Source organism: Triticum urartu, chromosome 2 (assembly GCF_003073215.2).
Source record: "Triticum urartu cultivar G1812 chromosome 2, Tu2.1, whole genome shotgun sequence".
Lineage (NCBI taxonomy): Eukaryota > Viridiplantae > Streptophyta > Magnoliopsida > Poales > Poaceae > Triticum > Triticum urartu.
Window position 1 is genome coordinate 579,026,314 of NC_053023.1, and position 22,892 is coordinate 579,049,205.

At 45.9% G+C, this 22,892-nt stretch overlaps 1 protein-coding gene across 1 annotated transcript; it reads right to left on the reverse strand.

The window, feature by feature from the left end:
• Positions 1 to 666: 666 nt before the first annotated feature.
• LOC125537352 lies at positions 667 to 21,743 on the reverse strand. The gene is made up of 11 exons (XM_048700660.1): positions 20,900 to 21,743; positions 20,333 to 20,410; positions 20,163 to 20,287; positions 19,761 to 20,060; positions 18,585 to 19,413; positions 18,119 to 18,407; positions 17,216 to 17,388; positions 1,733 to 1,852; positions 1,555 to 1,645; positions 1,028 to 1,265; positions 667 to 923 (listed from the first exon to the last, which is right to left on the reverse strand). The coding sequence occupies exons 1-11, from the start codon at positions 21,741 to 21,743 to the stop codon at positions 708 to 710; spliced, it is 3,303 nt and encodes a 1,100-aa protein (XP_048556617.1). The 3' UTR covers positions 667 to 707.
• Between the last annotated feature and the right edge of the window lie 1,149 nt (positions 21,744 to 22,892).

The following is a 22,892-nucleotide window of genomic DNA, read 5'->3' on the forward strand; positions in this document are numbered from 1 at the left end:
GAGGTGTAGTGTTAGAGTACGTAATGGACCTAATGGGCCTGGACTGGCAGTATAGCCCGTTAGTCCTAGGGTTAATTAGAGATAAGGGTCGTTTGCTTAGGGGTCAAGTAAGTCTTGCTTGGGATTCAAGTAAACCTCTATATAAAGAAAGGAGATGTATCAATCTAATCAAGCAAGATAAGAATGAAATCTATTCCATCTTGCCCGGCCGTGGGCAAAAGGCCCCCGGCCGGCCCTCTCACGTCCTCCTTCTAGCAGCACCATAACAGAGGACAAATGGGGTTTGCCCTTAGAGATGCCCTGCACACTCCCAGAGATATCTCCTGGTGCATTATCATAGGAGGGTACCTATCAGCCAGTCTGAATTAGGCATTTAGCTTAAATGACATGGCATTAAATAAAGAAAAGACACTCCTGACATCGTATCATGATACCGTAACGTATTATCAAAGAAAACATTAATTTGATTTAGCTCATCCATTCACCATCTAGGAATTTACATCTAAGTAAATGGGATCATATGGCCCGATAAAACGTTTCATGGCACAAGTCACAGTAAGTACGGCTAACAAAGCTGTACTTTACTCTGATACAGAGGCATCGTCCTTCCTAGCTGCGGGATGAAGATCGAATTTGTTGCTGCTATTACCTTTTACAGGCGAAGAATCCTCCAAAAGCTTCTCGGGACAAGAAGGTTCAGCAGGAGATCAGCTTGCCACTGCTTGTTTCATGCCTTGGCCTGCAGTCTCTAGGTCGATTCCAGTACTACTCTGTGTCTCGATTGTTGCTGCTGTAGACATAGAATTACTTGGTCCAGCAATTTGTAAGGTCGAAGATGCATCTTTTGGTGCAGCATAGACAACGTTATGCGTACCACTTGCCTCCGAGGTTGGGGTAAGTAATGCTTGCGCCAGGTCTTTAAGCTGAATCCAAGAAATTCAAACTATAAGTTCTTCATACAGTACTGCTGTATTAGTAGGTTCACAAGGCAAACCGCTAGGTAACATGAAGGAACTGACTTATTTAACTTGTTCTCTAGTGCAGTGAATATATTATTAAGCACATCTATCTCATTGTTCAGCGACAACTCTTCTGAGCCAACTTCAGCAGCAGGTGCATTCTCACCTTTAACAGCCAACAAATCTTCAAGAGCCTTTCTCAGCTTCCGCACACGTGACTTGTACAATGACAGAACCTTTACAGCATATGGGAGCGCGTCTCCAATCTTCGATGCCGACGTGAAAGCCAGGAATATGTGGAAGTTTCTAGGGCTAAACTAAGGAAATTAACAAAGAACAACCAAAATCTATAGCAGCATTATCTAACTGAATTCTTCTTCAGCAATAAAAGTTCATCTACACAAATACACTAGCATGTGCTTTATCCAAATAAAGATAACTTATTGAAATCAACTGACTAAAATGTACCCCTAAAACCTGAAGACACGCCTAGAAGGCGCAGCCACTCTAGCACTTGGGGGTTGCTAATATGATGCTTCAAACTATACTACTATAACACACACAGTAGATACTGTTATTACCACAGGTAGGATACAGTACGACAATCCGACAATGGTCAGGCTCAACCAAATGCTCCAAGATGGCTAAAGCTTTGAACCGAGCACGGAGTGAGTAGTCTATGTCTTCTGCGATTAAAATATGGGCCGTGAGTATCAAGACCATCCAGCGATTAAATGCAGGAGTAACTAAGATAAATGAAAGTATGAAACTACCTCTTTCCATGGAAACTTTAGCAAGAGCACAATATGTATCAACTTTAGCCATAGGCATCCAAGGACAATTTTCACTTATTGCCCTCACAATATGTAACATTTTCCAGGCCAGATCCAAATCTGAACAAAATCAGAATCATGTTTGCCCTGAGTTTTTCTTTAGTAAGTGGTTACACTGGTATTTACTGTGACATGAAGAATTGCACATGGAACAAGGTCATTAGTTATCATAGTGTTATGTAGGAGCAACAGTACATGAGGCAGGACCACTCTTAGGTGCAGACAACACCAGCGACAGGGAGGACCACCCTGAATATTAAGACTCCTTTCATTTCTAAAGTTCGAGGGTTGTATTTCCTTATTTGAGGGTGTCCTCTTCAATATAACGAGAAGACAACTACATGCATATAAATTATAAAATATGTAAATGATCAAACTAAAAATATGATAAGTTGTTCATCAATGTTTCCTCATTCATCAATACGTTGGTGCATTTAAAAAAATACAAGAATTCGAGCAAAATGTAAGACCACAATTTTAAACATTTTTCTTTGGAATTCAATCAACAACCAATTAGTCACATTCTTGCACAATATTTATATCACACTTGCACAAAAGCTAGTTCATTCAAATGCATTGGATAGATAGCCAAATGCAGAATTGAATGAAGCCAATGGTTTCATGCCTGGGAGGTCGACCATGGAAGCGATTTTCTTGGTACGACAACTTATGGAGAGATACAAGGAGCAAAAGGACCTGCATATGGTGTTCATTGACTTGGAAAAGGCCTACGATAAGATACCGCGAAATGTCATGTAGTGGGCCTTGGAGAAACACAAAGTCCCAACAAAGTACATTACCCTCATCAAGGACATGTATGATAATGTTGTGACAAGTGTTCGAACAAGTGATAGTGACACTGATGACTTCCCGATTAAAATAGGACTGCACCAAGGGTCAGCTTTGAGCCCTTATCTTTTTGCTTTGGTGATGGATGAGGTCACAAGGGATATACAATGACTTATCCATGGTGTATGTTCTTTGCGGATGATGTGGTTCTAGTTGATGATAATCGGATGGGGGTTAATAGAAAGTTAGAGCTATGGAGACAAATGTAATGTCCTCGATGCGGCTATAACTCCCACGTGTCGAAGCACGACTTAGACGCATAACCGCATTGAAAGCAATGTCGCAAGTGAGGTAATCTTCACACAACCCATGTAATACATAAGGGAAAGAGATACATAGTTGGCTTACAATCGCCACTTCACACAATACATGAATTAAAGCATTACATCAACCAGATACAATCAAGGTCCGACTACGGAACCAAAATAAAAGAAGACTACCCCAAATGCTACACAGATCCCCGATCGACCCCAACTGGGCTCCACTACTGAACAACTAGAACGAATCAACACAAAGGACAAGATCTTCATCGGGCTCCTCTTTGAGATTGGTTGCGTCGCCTGCACAGTTTCATCGGCACCTGCAAACTGGTTTTGGAAGTATCTGTGAGTCACAAGGACTCAGCAATCTCACACCCTCGCGATCAAGACTATTTAAGCTTATAGGAAGGGTAAAAGGTATGAGGTGGAGTTGCAGCAAGCGACTAGCATGTATGGTGGCTAATATACGCAAAAGAGAGCGAGAAGAGAAGGCAAAAGCACGGTCAAGAAACTATGATCAAGAAGTGATCCTAGAATAACCTACGTCAAGCATAACTCCAACACCGTGTTCACTTCCCGGACTCCGCCGGAAAGAGACCATCACGGTTACACACGCGGTTGATGTATTTTAATTAAGGTCAACTTCAGGTTTTCTACAACCGGACATTAAAAAATTCCCATCTGCCCATAACCGCGGGCACGGCTTTCGAAAGTTCAAATCCCTGCAGGGGTGTCCCAACTTAGCCCATCACAAGCTCTCATGGTCAACGAAGCATATTCCTTCTAGCGGGAAGACCCGATCAGACTCGGAATCCCGGTTACAAGACATCCTCGACAATGGTAGACCAAGTCCAGCAACACCGCCTGAATGTGCCGACAAATCCCTATAGGAGCTGCACATATCTCGTTCTCAGGGCACAGTCAGATGAGACTAGCTACGAGTAAAACCAACCCTCAAGTTTCCCCGAGGTGGCCCCGCAGGCAGCTCAGTTTGGACCAACACTCAGAGGAGCACTGGCTCGGGGGGTTAAAATAAAGATGACCCTTGGGCAGGCCTACCCAAGGGAAAGAAAAGGCTAGGTGGCGAATGGTAAAACCAATGTTGGGCATTGCTGAAGGAGTTTTATTCAAGGCAAACTGTCAAGGGGTTCCCATTATAACCCAACCGCGTAAGGAACACAAAATCCAGGAACATAACACCGATATGACGGAAACTAGGGCAGCAAGAGTGGAACAAAACACCAGGCATAAGGCCGAGCCTTCCACCCTTTACCAAGTATATAGATGCATTAATTAAATAAGATATATTGTGATATCCCAACAAGTAAACATGTTCCAACAAGGAACAACATCTCCATGTTCCAACAAGGAACAAACTTCAATCTTCACCTGCAACTAACAACGCTATAAGAGGGGCTGAGCAAAGCGGTAACATAGCCAAACAACGGTTTGCTAGGACAAGGTGGGTTAGAGGCTTGGTTCAACAATATGGGAGGCATGACAAGCAAGTGGTAGGTATCGCAGCATAGGCATAGCAAAAGAGCGAGCAACTAGCAAGCAAAGATAGAAGTGATTTCGAGGGTATGGTCATCTTGCCTGAAATCCCGCAAGGAAGAGTAACGAGTCCATGAAGAAGACAAACGGACGTAGTCGAACGGGTCCTCACAAACGCGACGTTACCGGAACCAATCCAAAGAAGCACACTACATAGTAAACAAACCACACACGAACATGGTATGATATGCGGGATGCGGTATGTGATACATATGCATGATGTGCAAAGGAATGATTGAACCTGGCCTCAACTTGGAAAACCAAGAGTGCCACAGGAAAGGTGAGGTGATTTCGGTTGAAATCGATATAAAGATCACCGGAATCGGATGCACGGTTTGGAAATGGCAAGCAAAACCAATATGGCACCGGTCTGCGATAAACAGCAAGTAGCCTCCTAAATGCATCAAGATAAATATGCTACATCACTCAAACATGGCAACAAAATACATGGCAGGGATCCACTCATGATGCTTGACAAAAGATGAACACTGAGCTACGGCTAATTCACTCATTAACAGGTTCAAACAAGCATGGCAAAAGTGCAAATGATAACAGATTTCAGACTTAGTGAAATAACATGTCAGGAATTTTTCCTCGGGAAGCAATGTTTAGAGCATGATAACTATATGCTATAGAAACATATCATTGCAAAGTAAGACATGGCATGAAGCTACTCAAAGCACTTAACAAAAGTCCCTTAGTGACCTTGAGCCAAAAGGGATCAGAAAATACAAATGCAAGCATGTGAACATGGCAAAAACATAAACAGATTTCAGACTTCGTGAAAAACTGGAGCATGCAAATCAGTTAACGAGTAAGCATGTTTACGAGCTCGATGCACTCATTACAGAGCATGGCCTAACAAACTAAGCATACATCCATCAAGAAGACATGGCATAGGAGCTAGACATGGCAAGAACAACAAAATATCATGCACGGATCAATAGCAACATCCTCGGCAAAATCGCTAACAAGTCAACAATCTGCCAGGATTCACGATATAGCAAAAGTAGAGCTCGATTGACTCAAGCTAGGGTGCTCCATAAATGCAAACAAAGACATTGATGGATAGAGCACCACAATGTTAACAAAACATCCTTACTGATCATCCTCAAAAGAGGCACGGATCACTAGGAAACAACATGAACATATGGCATACCGACAAAAACAGGACAAGGACTTGGTGAAATTCTAAGTCCCTGAAATCAGCATTACCGATTACGCTAATTTGCAAGTTTGTGATAGTCACCACAAATATCACAAAAATACATGGCAAGCACCCATGTAAAGATGGCATGGCATATAACAAAACACATGTAGAGCTCAGGATCATATCATGCACACAATAATCATGGCAAAAATGACAAAATGCCATTTGCTGAAACAGATCTGACAAAATACTCACATAGCCCTCTTCCAACAACATTTCGGGCATCAAGATGAGCTCAAATGAAAATGATGCAATGAGATGAAATGATGTACTCGTTGAGACGAACATTTTGATATGCTACACGCACAAATTGGAGCTACAGATATAGAGTTATGACATGATGAACATGGGCATATGAATCTGGAAATCTCGGGGACTTTGTGAAATTTTACCTCCGTGAAAAGTCAACAGGACGGACGGATCCGGGACGACGAGATCCGGATCGGGCGAGGGTGTGTTTGGTTCAGGGGAATGGTGGATCTCGTCCACCTTCTTCTCCGGATCCGGCCGGCGAGGGACGAACTCCGGCGAGGTCGAAGACGGGGCGGCGCACGCCGGCGCGGCTGCCGAAGCTTGCAGCGGCGAGAAGAGGCGGCAGGGAGGCTCGGTCGCCGAGGCACGGAGGAGGAGGTCCACGGCGCGGCGGCGGAAGCAAGATCCAGCGGCGAACCTCGCCGGCGGGAGGTCTTGCGGCTGGGTACAGGGAGCTCGGGCCCCGGCGACGACGTGCTCGCCATGGTGGCTCGTCGGCGCAGGGAGGATACGAGGCGGCGCGGCGATGTTGCCTGGCGGCGGCGAAGCACGCCGGGCGGTGCGGCCGGGGCAGGCACCGGCGGCAGCGATGCGCGTCGGAGGAGGCGCCGTCCCGGCGGCGTGTGGGCGCCAGCGAAGGAGGAGAAGCTCGGGCGGCGGCGTGCGCGAACGAGCGCAGGCGGCGGAGATGCGCGGGCCGGGCGGGCCAGCCTCGGGCCGGGCGGGCCGCGGCGGCTGGTGGAAGGACAGCGGGACAGGTGGCGGCGTCCGATAGGAGGAGAGCGGCGGCGGCGCGACGTGTCCGTCGGTGCGAGGAGGTGGGATCTAGGGTTTCGGGGAAAAAGATCCGAAAAAAGAGGGAGAGGGACCTATATATAGAGGTAGAGGGAGCTAGGAAGCTCCAAATGAGGTGCGGTTTTCGGCCACGCGGTCGTGATCGAACGACCGAGATGATGGAGAGGTCTTAGGTGGGTTTTGGGCCACTTTGGAGGGGTGTTGGGCTGCAACACACACGAGGCCTTTTCGGTCCCTCGGTTAACCGTTGGAGTATCAAATGAAGGCCAAATGGCACGAAACTTGATAGGCGGTCTACCGGTAGTAAACCAAGGCCGCATGACAAGTCTCGGTCCAATCTGAGAACGTTTAACACCCGCACACGAAAAGACGTCGAAAGGGACACCGGGTGACATAGGAGCGCCGGATTGCAAAACGGACAACGGGGAAAATGCTCGGATGCATGAGACGAACATGTATGCAAATGAAATGCACATGATGACATGATATGGAATGCATGACACGCAAGCAAATGACAAGGCAACAGCAGCGAATAACTGGAAGTCACCTGGCACATCGGTCTCGGGGCATTACAACATTCCACCACTACGAGAGGATCTCGTCCCGAGATCTAGAATGGCACCGGGGAAAAACGGAAGAGAAAGAGAAAAGGTAAAACTAAGTTGCTTCTTTGACGAATGAGTGAAACCAAGGAACCTTGAAAAGGTTAAGCCATTTCGAGAAAAAAAATACAACGGAGATAAATGAAGTTGAAAGCACTGCGTTAGCAAAGAGGAACAAGGAATAACAACTTTGGGCAGCACTCCGGTTGAGAAGGGATGCAAGACTTGATAAGGCGAAAAGAACTTGAGCAGCGGGCACACACTCCGGTTAAATGGATAAGCACAAAAAGAACACAATCCAAGATGATGAGAGAAAAGAGCAACATCACAATGGCTCCGGAAGAAAAGAATAGAAGATGGATAATTGAAATAGGAGAGTGGAGAAGAAAATGCCAACTTCTGCCACAAAAGAGCTTGAAAAGGCATCTTTAGAAGAAGGGTCGAACGGAGTTGTTGGAAAACCAACAACGAAAAGAATAAGCTTGATATGGTCTTATGGAATACATCTCAAAATTATGAGGTGACAACCTGCCACTCACGGGAAAAGGAATTGGATTGATAAGAACAAGGAGACGAGAACTTATCTTACTGGAAGGATAAATGAAGAACTTGGGTCATTTATAAGCACCATAATTAGCAACAATCCTTAGGGAAGGCTTTAGGTGAAATATAACCCAAGGTAACTCTAATGATGAGATTGATGGATTTAAAATATCTCATTCTTAACAACATGTGATTCATGAAACATGAACTCAAATTATCAAGAATGACATAATACCACCTCGAATGATACGGTTGAAAGAATTGCACTTTAAAATGCAAGATAAAGAATACTTGAGCTCCTTTGAAAAGAATCTCGATGAACACTTCGAGAAAGAATTAAGTCCTTGATGAACCATCTTGTAGAGCCTTCATGAGAACTCCGGTAATAAAAGAAATCATCAATTGAAATGGAGGATGAAAAGAATAAGGTTGAAGCCTTGTAATGATTTGATGGATCTTTGAAATGATAATTGAAATAACTTTGAGCTCCGGAAAAGAAAGATGGACAACTTGAATCGAGAATTTGATGAACCTCCGAAATAAGGAATTAATCACTTGGGTGAGTCAAGAATAAGAATTATGTTATGCTCATCCTCCACCAATTAAATTGATGACAATCAATGGCTTCGGCATACTACTTATTCTCATAGAAAGGATTAAGATAGATATAGAGTCAACTTGGAAAGGTCTTCAACAAACCACCAGTAGGATTGAAAACAACGAATAAATTGATATGATAACGAATGACGAGAACTCTTGAACGAACCACCGTAAGAATTAAAAATGAATGAGGAAAAGATAAGAAACACCGGGAAGAATTATAAAATGAACGAAGATGCTTGAGAGGATTTAGATACATGAGAACGAAGAGATCATGAGCTGATTAGAGATCACTTGAACGAAGCACCGGTAAGATTGGATAATGATAACTGAAAGCTGAGAATGAATAAACCTGAATTGATGGACTCCAGATAGGTGAGAGGAATTCTCACAATCAAAACAATTATGAGAGGATGGCCTTGAACTAGAACCACGAATCTCTGAGAGAACGGATAAGATATGGATGTAAAACTCTTCTTCGGTCTTCAAATGATGAGAAAGACGACGAGAAACACCACCGTGAATTGTTGAGACACTCTGGAATAAAGAAGAATAGAAAAGTTGAACCAATGATGAAAAGAAATTGAGAGATCTTGGAGAAAGCAATTGACTGATGATACATCATTCTTACGTCAAACTTTAGAAAAGAATTTTGGATAGCTCCGGGAAAATAAGAAGAGTCAGGTAAGATCCTGGGAAAAGACCTGTGGGTTAGGGCCCACTCAAAAGAAACACCGTAGAACGATTACTAGAAAGGGAGATTACACCCGGTTGATTTAAAATGGCTTGAAAGAGATAACAACATCAAAATAAGTTGAACGGATCTTGAATGACAAGACAAGCCTTGAGATATCTTTAGCACTCCGGAACAAATGAATAGCGAGAAATGGATGATTAAGAATTGCACCGGCATGAGAAAGCATTTGAAACGAGGAAAAGATATGATCAACAAAGCTTGAATTGAATCCACCGGAGAAGAAAGAGAACGAAGAATGATGAACTTGAAGCTCCGTTAGTATCTTCCTGAGAATCATTGGATAAGAACATTGAAGGAAAAGAATGGAGAGACTTCCATCAATAAAATGATACTTGATTGAGAAATCTGAGTCCTTGAAGAAAAAGGATGGATGGGTGGAAAAACAAAGGCAGCTTGGAACGAATGAAACAAACACCGTTGATAAGAACTGATACTTGATCTTGCGGATGTTGAAATGATCGGATCCACTTGAAGAGAAACACACCGGTTGAACAGGATTTACATGACAATCTCGATTATCAAGAAGGATTAGTATTCACATCGGAGTATGAGAACACCGCTTAGGAACAGGTATGGAATCAACATTTGACTTCGAAGCAACTCGAATACCACAACTCAAAACTAAACAAAGAATTGGCTTGCAAAATAAGCCGGAACAAACATATGATAGAGATTTCATCCGAAGTTTTCGTGGTGGGGCCTACACGGGCTCGATCGTACAGCACCATCATGTACAAGGCAGTGCACATGACATACGAAGCGTCCCCAAGTCGGCATAGCCAAGGACTCTTTAAGACACAACGAGACCACTGTAAAACCAACTGTGGATAGGAGGACCACTAGACGTCGAACCCCAATTTCAAATCATACATCTGTCGGAAAGAAATCCTAGGAGCTAGTTGAATTCCCACTTATAAACTCCCGAAATTTTCCAGTTATGCAATCAGGTGTTGGGGATATAGGGGAAGCATAATATCTCACCCAAAACTAGCAAATCCTACATCCAGCTGTATCCATCCTTCAACACATAACCAAGAAACCTTCGAAAATCGTCTACCCCAACCTTTGAAAAGCATCCTGGCAATACTCCCGAACTCCCGCCCCGGTACTGGGTGGCGTCGAGGTTATCTCACCAACAACTGCATAAAAGAGATTTTCGATATCGGCGAAACTAATCTCAGGTTTTCCAGAACTGCAACGATAAAATTGTGATGACAACACCTCGAAGCTCAACTCCCCGGGACACTGCCACAACCCCTAAATGACAGGAGGCACCAAGAACAATGTTCTTGTCACAAAACCATCGGAACGATTCCAAGATACCCGCGTGATCCTAAAAAAAATTAGTGAAATTTGAGAAGAGAAGAGTCAAAACTCTACATCAGGATGCCTTACCAGAGCGATGAAGGGACTGAGGAGTAAAAAAAATTCCTAACTCTCCGATATGTATAATCCTAAAAGACTCAAAGCATTTTTCTAGACTCAACAACGCCAGCTATTCGATCAAGCAGGGGGCTCCTAAGGTCGGGGAAGGCTTTGATACCAACTTGTAACGCCCACGATGCGGCTATAACTCCCACGTGTCGAAGCATGACTTAGAGGCATAACCGCATTGAAAGCAATGTCGCAAGTGAGGTAATCTTCACACAATCCATGTAATACATAAGGGAAAGAGATACATAGTTGGCTTACAATCGCCACTTCACACAATACATGAATTAAAACATTACATCAACCAGATACAATCAAGGTCCGACTACGGAACCAAAATAAAAGAAGACTACCCCAAATGCTACACAGATCCCCGATCGACCCCAACTGGGCTCCACTACTGATCAACTAGAACGAATCAACACAAAGGACAAGATCTTCATCGGGCTCCTCTTTGAGCTTGGTTGCGTCGCCTGCATGGTTTCATCGGCACCTGCAAACTGGTTTTGGAAGTATCTGTGAGTCACAAGGACTCAGCAATCTCACACCCTCGCGATCAAGACTATTTAAGCTTATAGGAAGGGTAAAAGGTATGAGGTGGAGCTGCAGCAAGCAACAAGCATGTATGGTGGCTAACATACGCAAAAGAGAGCGAGAAGAGAAGGCAAAAGCACGGTCGACAAACTATGATCAAGAAGTGATCCTAGAATAACCTACGTCAAGCATAACTCCAACACCGTGTTCACTTCCTGGACTCCGCCGGAAAGAGACCATCACGGTTACACACGCGGTTGATGTATTTTAATTAAGGTCAACTTCAGGTTTTCTACAACCGGACATTAACAAATTCCCATCTGCCGATAACCACGGGCACGGCTTTCGAAAGTTCAAATCCCTGCAGGGGTGTCCCAACTTAGCCCATCACAAGCTCTCATGGTCAACGAAGCATATTCCTTCTAGCGGGAAGACCCGATCAGACTCGGAATCCCGGTTACAAGACATCCTCGATAATGGTAGCCAAGTCCAGCAACACCGCCTGAATGTGCCGACAAATCCCGATAGGAGCTGCACATATCTCGTTCTCAGGGCACAGTCAGATGAGACTAGCTACGAGTAAAACCAACCCTCAAGTTTCCCCGAGGTGGCCCCGCAGGCAGCTCAGTTCGGACCAACACTCAGAGGAGCACTAGCCCGGGGGGTTAAAATAAAGATGACCCTTGGGCAGGCCTACCCAAGGGAAAGAAAAGGCTAGGTGGCGAATGGTAAAACCAATGTTGGGCATTGCTGAAGGAGTTCTATTCAAGGCAAACTGTCAAGGGGTTCCCATTATAACCCAACCGCGTAAGGAACACAAAATCCAGGAACATAACACTGATATGACGGAAACTAGGGCGGCAAGAGTGGAACAAAACACCAGGCATAAGGCCGAGCCTTCCACCCTTTACCAAGTATATAGATGCATTAATTAAATAAGATATATTGTGATATCCCAACAAGTAAACATGTTCCAACAAGGAACAACATCTCCATGTTCCAACAAGGAACAAACTTCAATCTTCGCCTGCAACTAACAACGCTATAAGAGGGGCTGAGCAAAGCGGTAACATAGCCAAACAACGGTTTGCTAGGACAAGGTGGGTTAGAGGCTTGGTTCAACAATATGGGAGGCATGATAAGCAAGTGGTAGGTATCGCAGCATAGGAATAGCAAAAGAGCGAGCAACTAGCAAGCAAAGATAGAAGTGATTTCGAGGGTATGATCATCTTGCCTGAAATCCCGCAAGGAAGAGTAACGAGTCCATGAAGAAGACAAACGGACGTAGTCGAACGGGTCCTCACAAACGTGACGTTACCGGAACCAACCCGAAGAAGCAACACCGGAAAAAAGCACACAACATAGTAAACAAACCACACACGAACATGCTATGATATGCGGGATGCGGTATGTGATACATATGCATGATGTGCAAAGGAATGATTGAACCTGGCCTCAACTTGGAAAACCAAGAGTGCCACTGGAAAGGTGAGGTGATTTCAGTTGAAATCGGTATAAAGATCACCGGAATCGGATGCACGGTTTGGAAATGGCAAGCAAAACCAATATGGCACCGGTCTGCGATAAACAGCAAGTAGCCTCCTAAATGCATCAAGATAAATATGCTACATCACTCAAACATGGCAACAAAATACATAGCAGGGATCCACTCATGATGCTTGACAAAAGATGAACACTGAGCTACGGCTAATTCACTCATTAACAGGTTCAAACAAGCATGGCAAAAGTCCAAATGATAACAGATTTCAGACTTAGTGAAATAACAACATGTCAGGAATTTATCCTCAGGAAGCAATGTTTAGAGCATGATAACTATATGCTACAGAAACATATCATTGCAAAGCAAGGCATGGCATGAAGCTACTCAAAGCACTTAACAAAAGTCCCTTAGTGACCTTGAGCCAAAAAGGATCAGAAAATACAAATGCAAGCATGTGAACATGGCAAAAACATAAACAGATTTCAGACTTAGTGAAAAACTGGAGCATGCAAATCAGTTAACGAGTAAGCATGTTTACGAGCTCGATGCACTCATTACAGAGCATGGCCTAACAAACTAAGCATACATCCATCAAGAAGACATGGCATAGGAGCTAGACATGGCAAGAACAACAACATAGCATGCACGGATCAATAGCAACATCCTCGGCAAAATCGCTAACAAGTCAACAATCTGCCAGGATTCACGATATAGCAAAAGTAGAGCTCGATTGACTCAAGCTAGGGTGCTCCATAAATGCAAAAAAAGACATGGATGGATAGAGCACCACAATGTTAACAAAACATCCTTACTGATCATCCTCAAAAGAGGCACGGATCACTAGGAAACAACATGAACATATGGCATACCGACAAAAACAGGACAAGGACTTAGTGAAATTCTAAGTCCCTGAAATCAGCATTACTGATTACGCTACTTTGCAAGCTTGTGCTAGTCACCACAAATATCACAAAAATACATGGCAAGCACCCATGTAAAGATGGCATGGCATATAACAAAACACATGTAGAGCTCAGGATCATATCATGCACACAATAATCATGGCAAAAATGACAAAATGCCATTTGCTGAAACAGATCTGACAAAATACTCACATAGCCCTCTTCTAACAACATTTCGGGCATCAAGATGAGCTCAAATGAAAATGATGCAATGAGATGAAATGATGTACTCGTCGAGACGAACATTTTGATATGCTACACGCACAAATTGGAGCTACAGATATAGAGTTATGACATGATGAACATGGGCATATGAATCTGGAAATCTCGGGGACTTGTGAAATTTTACCTCCGCGAAAAGTCAACAGGACGGACGGATCCGGGACGACGAGATCCGGATCGGGCGAGGGTGCGTTTGGTTCAGGGGAGTGGTGGATCTCGTCCACCTTCTTCTCCAGATCCGGCCGGCGAGGGACGAACTCCGGCGAGGTCGAAGACGGGGCGGCGCACGCCAGCGCGGCTGCTGAAGCTTGCAGCGGCGAGAAGAGGCGGCAGGGAGGCTCGGTCGCCGAGGCACGGAGGAGGAGGTCCGCGGCGCGGCGGCGGAAGCAAGATCCCGCGGCGAACCTCGCTGACGGGAGGTCTTGCGGCGGGGTACAGGGAGCTCGGGCCCCGGCGACGACGTGCTCGCCGTGGTGGCTCGCCGGCGCGGGGAGGATACGAGGCGGCGCGGCGACGTTGCTTGGCGGCGACGGAGCATGCCGGGCGGCGCGGCCAGGGCAGGCGCCGGCGGCGGCGATGCGCGGCAGAGGAGGCGCCGTCTGGGCGGCGTGCGGGCGCCGGCGAAAGAGGAGAAGCTCGGGCGGCGGCGTGCGCGAATGGGCGCAGACGGCGGAGATGCGCGGGCCGGGCGGGCCGGCCTCTGGCCGGGCGGGCCGCGGCGGCTGGTGGAAGGACGGCGGGACAGGTGGCGGCGTCCGATAGGAGGAGAGCGGCGGCGGCGCGACGTGTCCGTCGGTGCGAGGAGGTGGGATCTAGGGTTTCGGGGAAAAAGATCCGGAAAAAGAGGGAGAGGGACCTATATATAGAGGTAGAGGGAGCTAGGAAGCTTCAAATGAGGTGCGGTTTTCGGCCACGCGATCATGATCGAACGACCGAGATGATGGAGAGGTCTTAGGTGGGTTTTGAGCCACTTTGGAGGGGTGTTGGGATGCAACACACACGAGGCCTTTTCGGTCCCTCGGTTAACCGTTGGAGTATCAAATGAAGTCCAAATGGCACGAAACTTGACAGGCGGTCTACCGGTAATAAACCAAGGCTGCATGACAAGTCTTGGTCCAATCTGAGAACGTTTAACACCCGCACACGAAAAGAGGTAGAAAGGGACACCGGGTGACATAGCAGCGCCGGATTGCAAAACGGACAACGGGGAAAATGCTCGGATGCATGAGACGAACATGTATGCAAATGAAATGCACATGATGACATGATATGGAATGCATGACACGCATGCAAATGATAAGGCAACAGCAGCGAATAACTGGAAGACACCTGGCACATCGGTCTCGGGACGTTACAACAAACCTTTGAATCGAAAAGTTTTAGGCTTAGTAGAACTAAAACCGATAACATGAGGTGCGGTTTCAGTACTACTAGGCATGAAGAGGAGGGGGTTAGCCTTGGTGGGAAGGTGGTACCTCAGAAGGACACCTTTCGATATCTGGGGTCAATGTTGCAGAAGGATGGTGATATCGATGAAGACGTGAGCCATCGAATCAAAGCCGGATGGATGAAGTGGCGACAAGCTTCTGGCGTTCTCTATGACAAGAGAGTGCCACAAAAGTTAAAAGGCAGGTTCTATAGGATGACGATTCTACCCGCAATGTAGTGTGGCGCTGAGTGTTGGCCGACTAAAAGATGACATGTACAACAGTTAGGTGTAGCGGAGATGCGCATGTTGAGATGGATGTGTGGGCACACAAGGAAGGATCAGGTCCGGAATGATGATATACGGGATAGAGTTGGGATAGCACCGTTGAATAGAAGTTTGTCCAACATCGTCTGAGATTGTTTGGGCATATTCAGCGCAGGCCTCCAGAAGCTCTAGTGCATAGCGGACGGCTAAAGCGTGCTGATAATGTCAAGAGAGGTCGGGGTAGGCCAAATTTGACATAGGAGAAGCCCGTAAAGAGAGATCTGAAGGGTTGGAATATCACAAATGAACTAGCCATGGACAAGGGTGCGTGGAAGCTAGCTATCCATGTGCTAGAACCATGAGTTAGTTGCAAGATCTTATGGGTTTCAGCTCTAGCCTACCCTAACTTGTTTGGGACTAAAGGCTTCGTTGGTGTTATTGTTGCGCAAAAGCTAGTTCGTTCAAATACATTGGATATAGATAGCCAATTGCAGAACTGCATGAAGCCAATGGTTCATAGACCGACATCTGTTTAATAGAGTATTGAATGAAACATTGCAATTCAAAGTGTACAAGTAACCAAGCATTGCAAAAAAGAAAGGCTAATAACAGAAATATGGTATAGCAAATATACTAATATCGCACCCATTAAAAAAACATGTGGCCAACCATGAACAGACTTTTGTATGAGAATACTGGATAAAAAGGATTTTGGGTATAGTTGTCCTTGTGAGTTGTGACGGCCCAGGGTGCGGCGGTACTTGTGATATTTCTCTTAGGACGCGTTTTATTTGGCAGTTTTCCGGATGTCAAACAACATTGGACAGATTGCTTTTTATTGGCATTGGAAACATATCACATTATGGCAGGCAAAGTTTCACAATTTAATGAATCCTTCACTGATGGGATGGTTAAGAGATTACCTATGGTTAAACTCTTCAGAACTTATCAATGGATATAATCCTTTTGGGATGAACTGGATTTCATTCCACTTTCCTATTTCTGAACAAACTTATGTCATCAATTATTTCGTAGTTTCAAAGTCATTAGTTGTCTATGAGATAAATATTGGCAGTAATTGTGAAGCCCCAATTCTTGACCGAAAGGGACACCAAAAGCCTCTGCCCTCCCTCTCTATCTATCCAAGAGATGGAAGTGCAGAGCTAACAAAAGTATGCTGTACCCGAAATAATCTACTGTCTTTTTTTGCACCAGGAGCCCTGGCTTGCACTAGCACCTGGCAAGTCCAAGGAGTCCAACCACGTGAACTGAGGGGTTGGCGCCTCCTCTTGACCAACCGTCCACTAGACAGTTCCTGAAATCATTTGCATTTACTAATTTATGTATAGTACTTTGGAAACCACTTTGATGAAGCAGTCTACTAAAGAATGATTAGATAATTCCAGACATTACTGACCTTCAAACAAGGCTACTAATTTGCAAATGCAGTACATTATAGAGTGGCCGTTTATTATGTACACTCCATGGCATGTATGAACAGACAAGGACAAAGGATGTAAACCATGACCACAAAAAAGTTAATCAACTACGTATACATAATGATGATGACCATAATAACGATAATAATAATTATTATTATTATTATTGTATATCTTGCGTATATGATTGTACGGAATACAGGAGTAGTGGCATTATACCTTTTCTAGTATCACCTTTCTTCACATTGCTACAAGATGCCTTTGAGCTTCCAGTATCATCTCTGCTGGTTGTACCCTTCACTAAGTCTTCTCGAACTTTGTACAGCAAAGCACGTCCATATTTGTAATACGTGCTAATACACATTGGAGAAAGTCTCCCATAAAATAGCACCCTGGGTGACAACAAAGGCGTATTTTACTAAATTTATAAGTGCATCACTGTCAAGAGTATAAATAACATAAGGCCATGGAAAGTAATGTAATCTATGATACAGCATCAATCAAAACTACGCTCATCAGAAAGGCGCTAACTATATCCTCTGTTTGTCTCCTTTTGTAACAAGCACCAATTGTGTTCAAGTGCAATTTTGAAGTAGCATATAAATAAACTGCACTGCGATGAAGTATTTAGAATAAAATGCACTTTCGACCAGTTAGCCTTACCACAGCCTGTCCAAAGTGTCACTTAGTTTAAGAATTTCTGATCCAAATCACTGAGTCTTTTGCAAAGTGCAAATGCGGTAAGGATAGTTGGCCTAAGTTATATTGCTCAAATATTGAAAACAGCTCACACTTCAGAAATACACGTGCATTTCTCAAAATGGGTAAACACCAAACCCTGAAGCAAATACAGATTGATGTGGCACTCGTCACAATTCACATGGCATAACAACAGAAGGTTAGGTCCCAGCTACTGCTGCCTAACCAGTTAGAACCTCCTAAACCAAACTAAGCTCATCATAAAGACTATGCAAGTCAAAAGCGAAACGCAACTAAGCACGTATAAAATACCAATACAGATAACAGGACTAATTGGAAGTTGAATACAATAATCCATCTGTATGCAAGCTACAGCCAGGCCATGGAGTAAGAGCAGCATGTCGAAGGGAGAGAAACTCTAACCTACTCTCAAGGACATCGTCGAAACAGTGAATCGCGTGAACGAATTGTTCCTCCTCGATCGCCTTGGACCCCTTGGCAAACAGCTCATTTGCAGCTTTCTCCCTATCCCATCCCCACTCCTCTTCCTCGGCCTCCTCCTCCCATCCGTTCTCCTCCAAGTCAAAATCGTCCTCGCCCTTCTCTACACATTTCTCCCTCTCATCACCCACATGGTGCTCGTCTTGGGTCGTCTCAACATTCTCTGAGGAGGACGCCATGGTTGATGGAGGTGTTATGCCCCCAGCTAGGTCTGAAAATATAAATTATATATGACACTGCTATCTCCAATTTCACAAAGTCATTTTTGTGCACCATCACCTAAACTTCATGTAGCTAACAGAAATATTACTTAGTTCATATTAAATAATTCACAAGTCATGGGAAAGCAAACGTAAACGAGCTTGTACAGGTTTGGCGATGGTAGTACCTGGAGTGTAGAACCTCGTGTAGGGAATGACTTCACTGCTACTGGATACCTTCTTAACTCGGCCAGAATTAAGCTCAACTGTGAAAGTGCCAAGATCTGTCCGCACAAAAAAGACACGAAATCCATCGGTGCAGCTAATCACATATCTGGGGGTCGAGGGTAGCAAGTTCTGGAGTTCGACGACTCTGCGTGTTGCCCATTTCACAGCTCCGTCTGCGTCAGCCTCCATCGAGCATAGTTCGAGCCTGGACTCCTGCAGATTGGCACAGCCCAGCATATCGTTCTCCATTCGCATAAGGATATAGCTGCACTTCCACTTGTGCATGGCTGGCCAGTGAATCATCGATAGCTCCTGGCTGAACAAGTCATATCGCAGGACTACCGTTTCCTGAGTGCACAAGAAATAGACTGCATCTCCCACAAGGGCATTGGGCCAAGAGAGCCTGACGTGCAGGGGCAATTCAGGGTGCTCACAAGACGTCACGGGGCTCCAGGCACAGGACTCTGAAGAGTAGACGCAAGCTTGCGCGACGCCATCGTCATCGGTGCCCACATAGACCACACGGAAGGGGTAGCCAGGGCAATTGAGGTGGTCGCAGCCATCGGCGGCGCAGAGCACCGCGGCGGCGCAGTCTGGAAAGGTTGGCCAGTCCACGAAATCCGGCAAGGGCAACCGCCACTGGCGGTGGCCGACGAGGTCCCACACGATGAGGCAGAGGGGTTCGCCGCTCGGGCCGATGGTATTTGAGAGGACGAGGCCATGGCGCGAGTCGAGCACGAAGAGACTGCACTTGCCGGGGTGGACCGGGAAGAAGGGGGAGGTGGGGGACTGTTAGATAAAACTAGCGTTTGGAACAATGCTCGATACCCTCACTGGGTACGGCTGTCATGTATATATAAGAGAGAACGTACAGGTACATGTATTGTGTTACAACACGTATATCTACAATATACCTAGTCTAACACCCTCGCTCAATCTTAACTATGTCCTGAAACACTCAGGAGGTTAAGATTGCGTCGACATCCTTCAAAAGAAGGTAAGGACAAGGGTTTAGTGAAAATGTCAGCAAGCTGATCCTTAGAAGAAACAAACTTGATCTGAAGTAGCTTCTGTGCAACACGTTCTCTCACAAAATGATAGTCAACTTCGATGTGTTTCGTTCGGGCATGAAATACCGGATTGGATGAAAGATATGTAGCACCGATGTTATCACACCAAAGAACAGGCGGCTGGGCTTGAGAGACCTTCAACTCTCGAAGCAATGACTGAACCCATATGATCTCAGCTGTGGCATTAGCAACTGCTTTGTACTCAGCTTCAGTGCTACTCCGAGACACGGTAGCTTGCTTTCGAGCTTGCCAGGCGATCAAGTTAGGACCAAAAAACACAGCATGTCCTCCCGTGGATCGCCTATCATCGGGACTACCAGCCCAATTAGCATCAGAGAAGGCTGAGATCAAACCAGAAGCCGCGGGCTGCAAATGGAGACCATACGAAGCGGTGTGTCGAACATAGCGCAGAATGCGCTTAACCGCCGTCCAATGAGGATCACGCGGTGCATGAAGGTACTGACACACACGGTTAACTGCAAATGAAATATCTGGCCGAGTGACGAGCAAGTATTGCAGTCCACCAACGATGCTGCGGTACTCAGTGGCATCCTCAGAAGAGAGCAAGTCCCCATCAAAAGCTGATAATTTGTCTGTTGAGGACATAGGAGTGGTAGCAGGTTTACACTGCATCATACCTGCACGTCGCAACAGATCCTGAGAGTACTTCTGCTGAGTGAGAGTCAAGCCACTGTCAGAATGAAGAACCTCCAAACCTAAAAAATAGTGCAGTCTCCCAAGATCCTTAACAGCAAAAACAGCCCCTAGAGAAACCACAAGCCGATCTGCAGCAGTGACTGACGAACTGACAAGTATGATGTCATCAACATAGACCAGAATGTACATAGTCACCTCAGGTCGCTGAAGAATGAACAGAGACGTGTCTGCTGTAGACGGTACAAACCCATGTGCACGAAGAGCAGCACCAAGACGTGCATGCCACGCACGAGGAGCCTGCTTCAGACCATAAAGAGGCTTGTCGAGGCGACACAGATGATGTGGCCGAGCAGGGTCAACAAAACCTGGGGGCTGACGCATATAAACCTCTTCTTCCAGAACTCCATGAAGAAAGGCATTCTGGACATCGAGCTAACGAAGTGACCATCATCAAGTAACAGCCAGCGAAAGAAGAACACGAATAGTCGTGGGCTTGATAACATGACTAAACGTATCTTCATAATCAAGGCCATACCTTTGTTTAAAACCTTTGGCCACCAGTCGTGCCTTGTACCTCTCAATGGACCCGTCAGCATGTTTCTTCACCTTGAACACCCATTTGAAATCAATAACATTGACAGTGGAAGTAGGAGGAACCAGACGCCAAGTACTATTCTTCCGAAGGGCATGGATCTCCTGTTCCATAGCAGCGCGCCAGTGTGGAATGCCAAGCGCTGCCTGGAAATGCCGCGGTTCCACCATAGGATCGGCCTCAGCACGAGCAACACAGGCCGCAAGCCATGCGACCGTACCATCCGTGCGCTGGAGAGGCTTGACAATGCCACTCTTGCTGCGCGTATGAGGGCGCAATACGACAGGTGGCGAAGGTGTTGGAGAAGCCACAGCAGCAGGCGAGTCCACAAACTCTGCCGAAGGAGATCCCATAGGCTTTACATGCTCTGGAGAGACCGGCGAAGACGGGCACGACAATGTTGGGCCCGGAGTGGCCGGTGAAGGCAGACCAGGCGAGGACGTCCCACGTGGGGCAGAGGCCGTGGAGGTTGCCGGCTCGGGCGGCCGAACTGTAGTGGCAGCCAGCTCGGGTTGCCGAACTGGAGTGGCAGGGCTAGCAGCCGAGCTAGGTGAGGTGGCCGCACCACCTGATCCACGTGCATGGGGCATGCACATGCGATCGGCGTCGCGGTCGTCATCAAGCGCCACGTCGAGCGACCCATCCGGCGTCACAACTGCAGTTGGTGCCATAGCAACCATGTCGTCATGAAGAAGCTCAAGGCGAGCACCCCGTTCAGTTCCTGCACCATGGTTAGGCAACAACAGAGGAGAATATGCAGCATCTACAAATTGGTCAGGCAAAACTGGAAAGGAGTGCATCTCGGTAGCAGTAGTATCGGTGGAAGGTGAGAGTGTGGAAAAAGGAAAAACAGTCTCATCGAATACAACATCACGAGAAATGTAAACGCGATTTGTCGGAATGTGGAGACACTTATAACCTTTGTGAAGAGGACTGTATCCGAGAAACACACACTTCTTAGATCGATACTCGAGTTTATGCTTATTGTACGGCCGAAGATGTGGCCAGCACGCACAACCAAACACTTTGAGAAGAGAGTAATCTGGAGTCTCATGAAGTAAAGCCTCTAGGGGAGATTTCATGTGAAGGAGTCGTGTGGGTAGCCTGTTGATCAAAAAACAAGCAGTAACAAAAGCATCACTCCGGAACCGGAATGGAACAGAGGCATGTGCGAGCAGTGTTAAGCCAGTTTCAACTATGTGACGGTGCTTGCGCTCAGCTGCACCGTTCTGCTGATGTGTATGAGGACAAGACACATGATGCGAGATGCCAAGTTTCGTGAAGAAGGTATTAAGGTTGCGATATTCGCCCCCCCCCCCCCAATCAGACTGAACATGGATAATTTTGCACTTAAGCAACCTCTCAACATGGGCTTGAAATTGCATAAAAACATGAAACACATCAGATTTGCACTTAATAAGATAAATCCAAGTAAAGCGACTAAAAGCATCAATGAAACTGACATAATAGTTGTGACCACTAACAGAAGTTTGGGCATAGCCCCACACATCCGAAAACACAAGTTCAAGAGGAGCCTTGACAACACGACTCGATACAGAGAAAGGTAGCTGATGACTCTTGCCCTGTTAACAGGCATCACACACTAGAAACTCCTTATTGCTGGACTCAACAGGAAGACTATGGCGATGAAGCAAATGTCGCACAATGGGAGTGGCAGGATGACCGAGGCGAGAATGCCACTATGACGACGACACCCGAGCACCACTGAAAACTTCAGAAATAGGCGGCACATCAAGAGCATATATGCCATGGCGAGCTCGACCACTAAGAAGAACGTCCCTCATGTCCCGGTCCTTAACAAAAAAATGGAAAGGGTGAAACTCAACAAACACATTGTTGTCACGAGTTAATCTAGGAACCGAGAGCAAACTACGTGTGACTGAAGGGACACGAAGAACATCAAGGAGACGCAAGGTTTTAGTGGTACG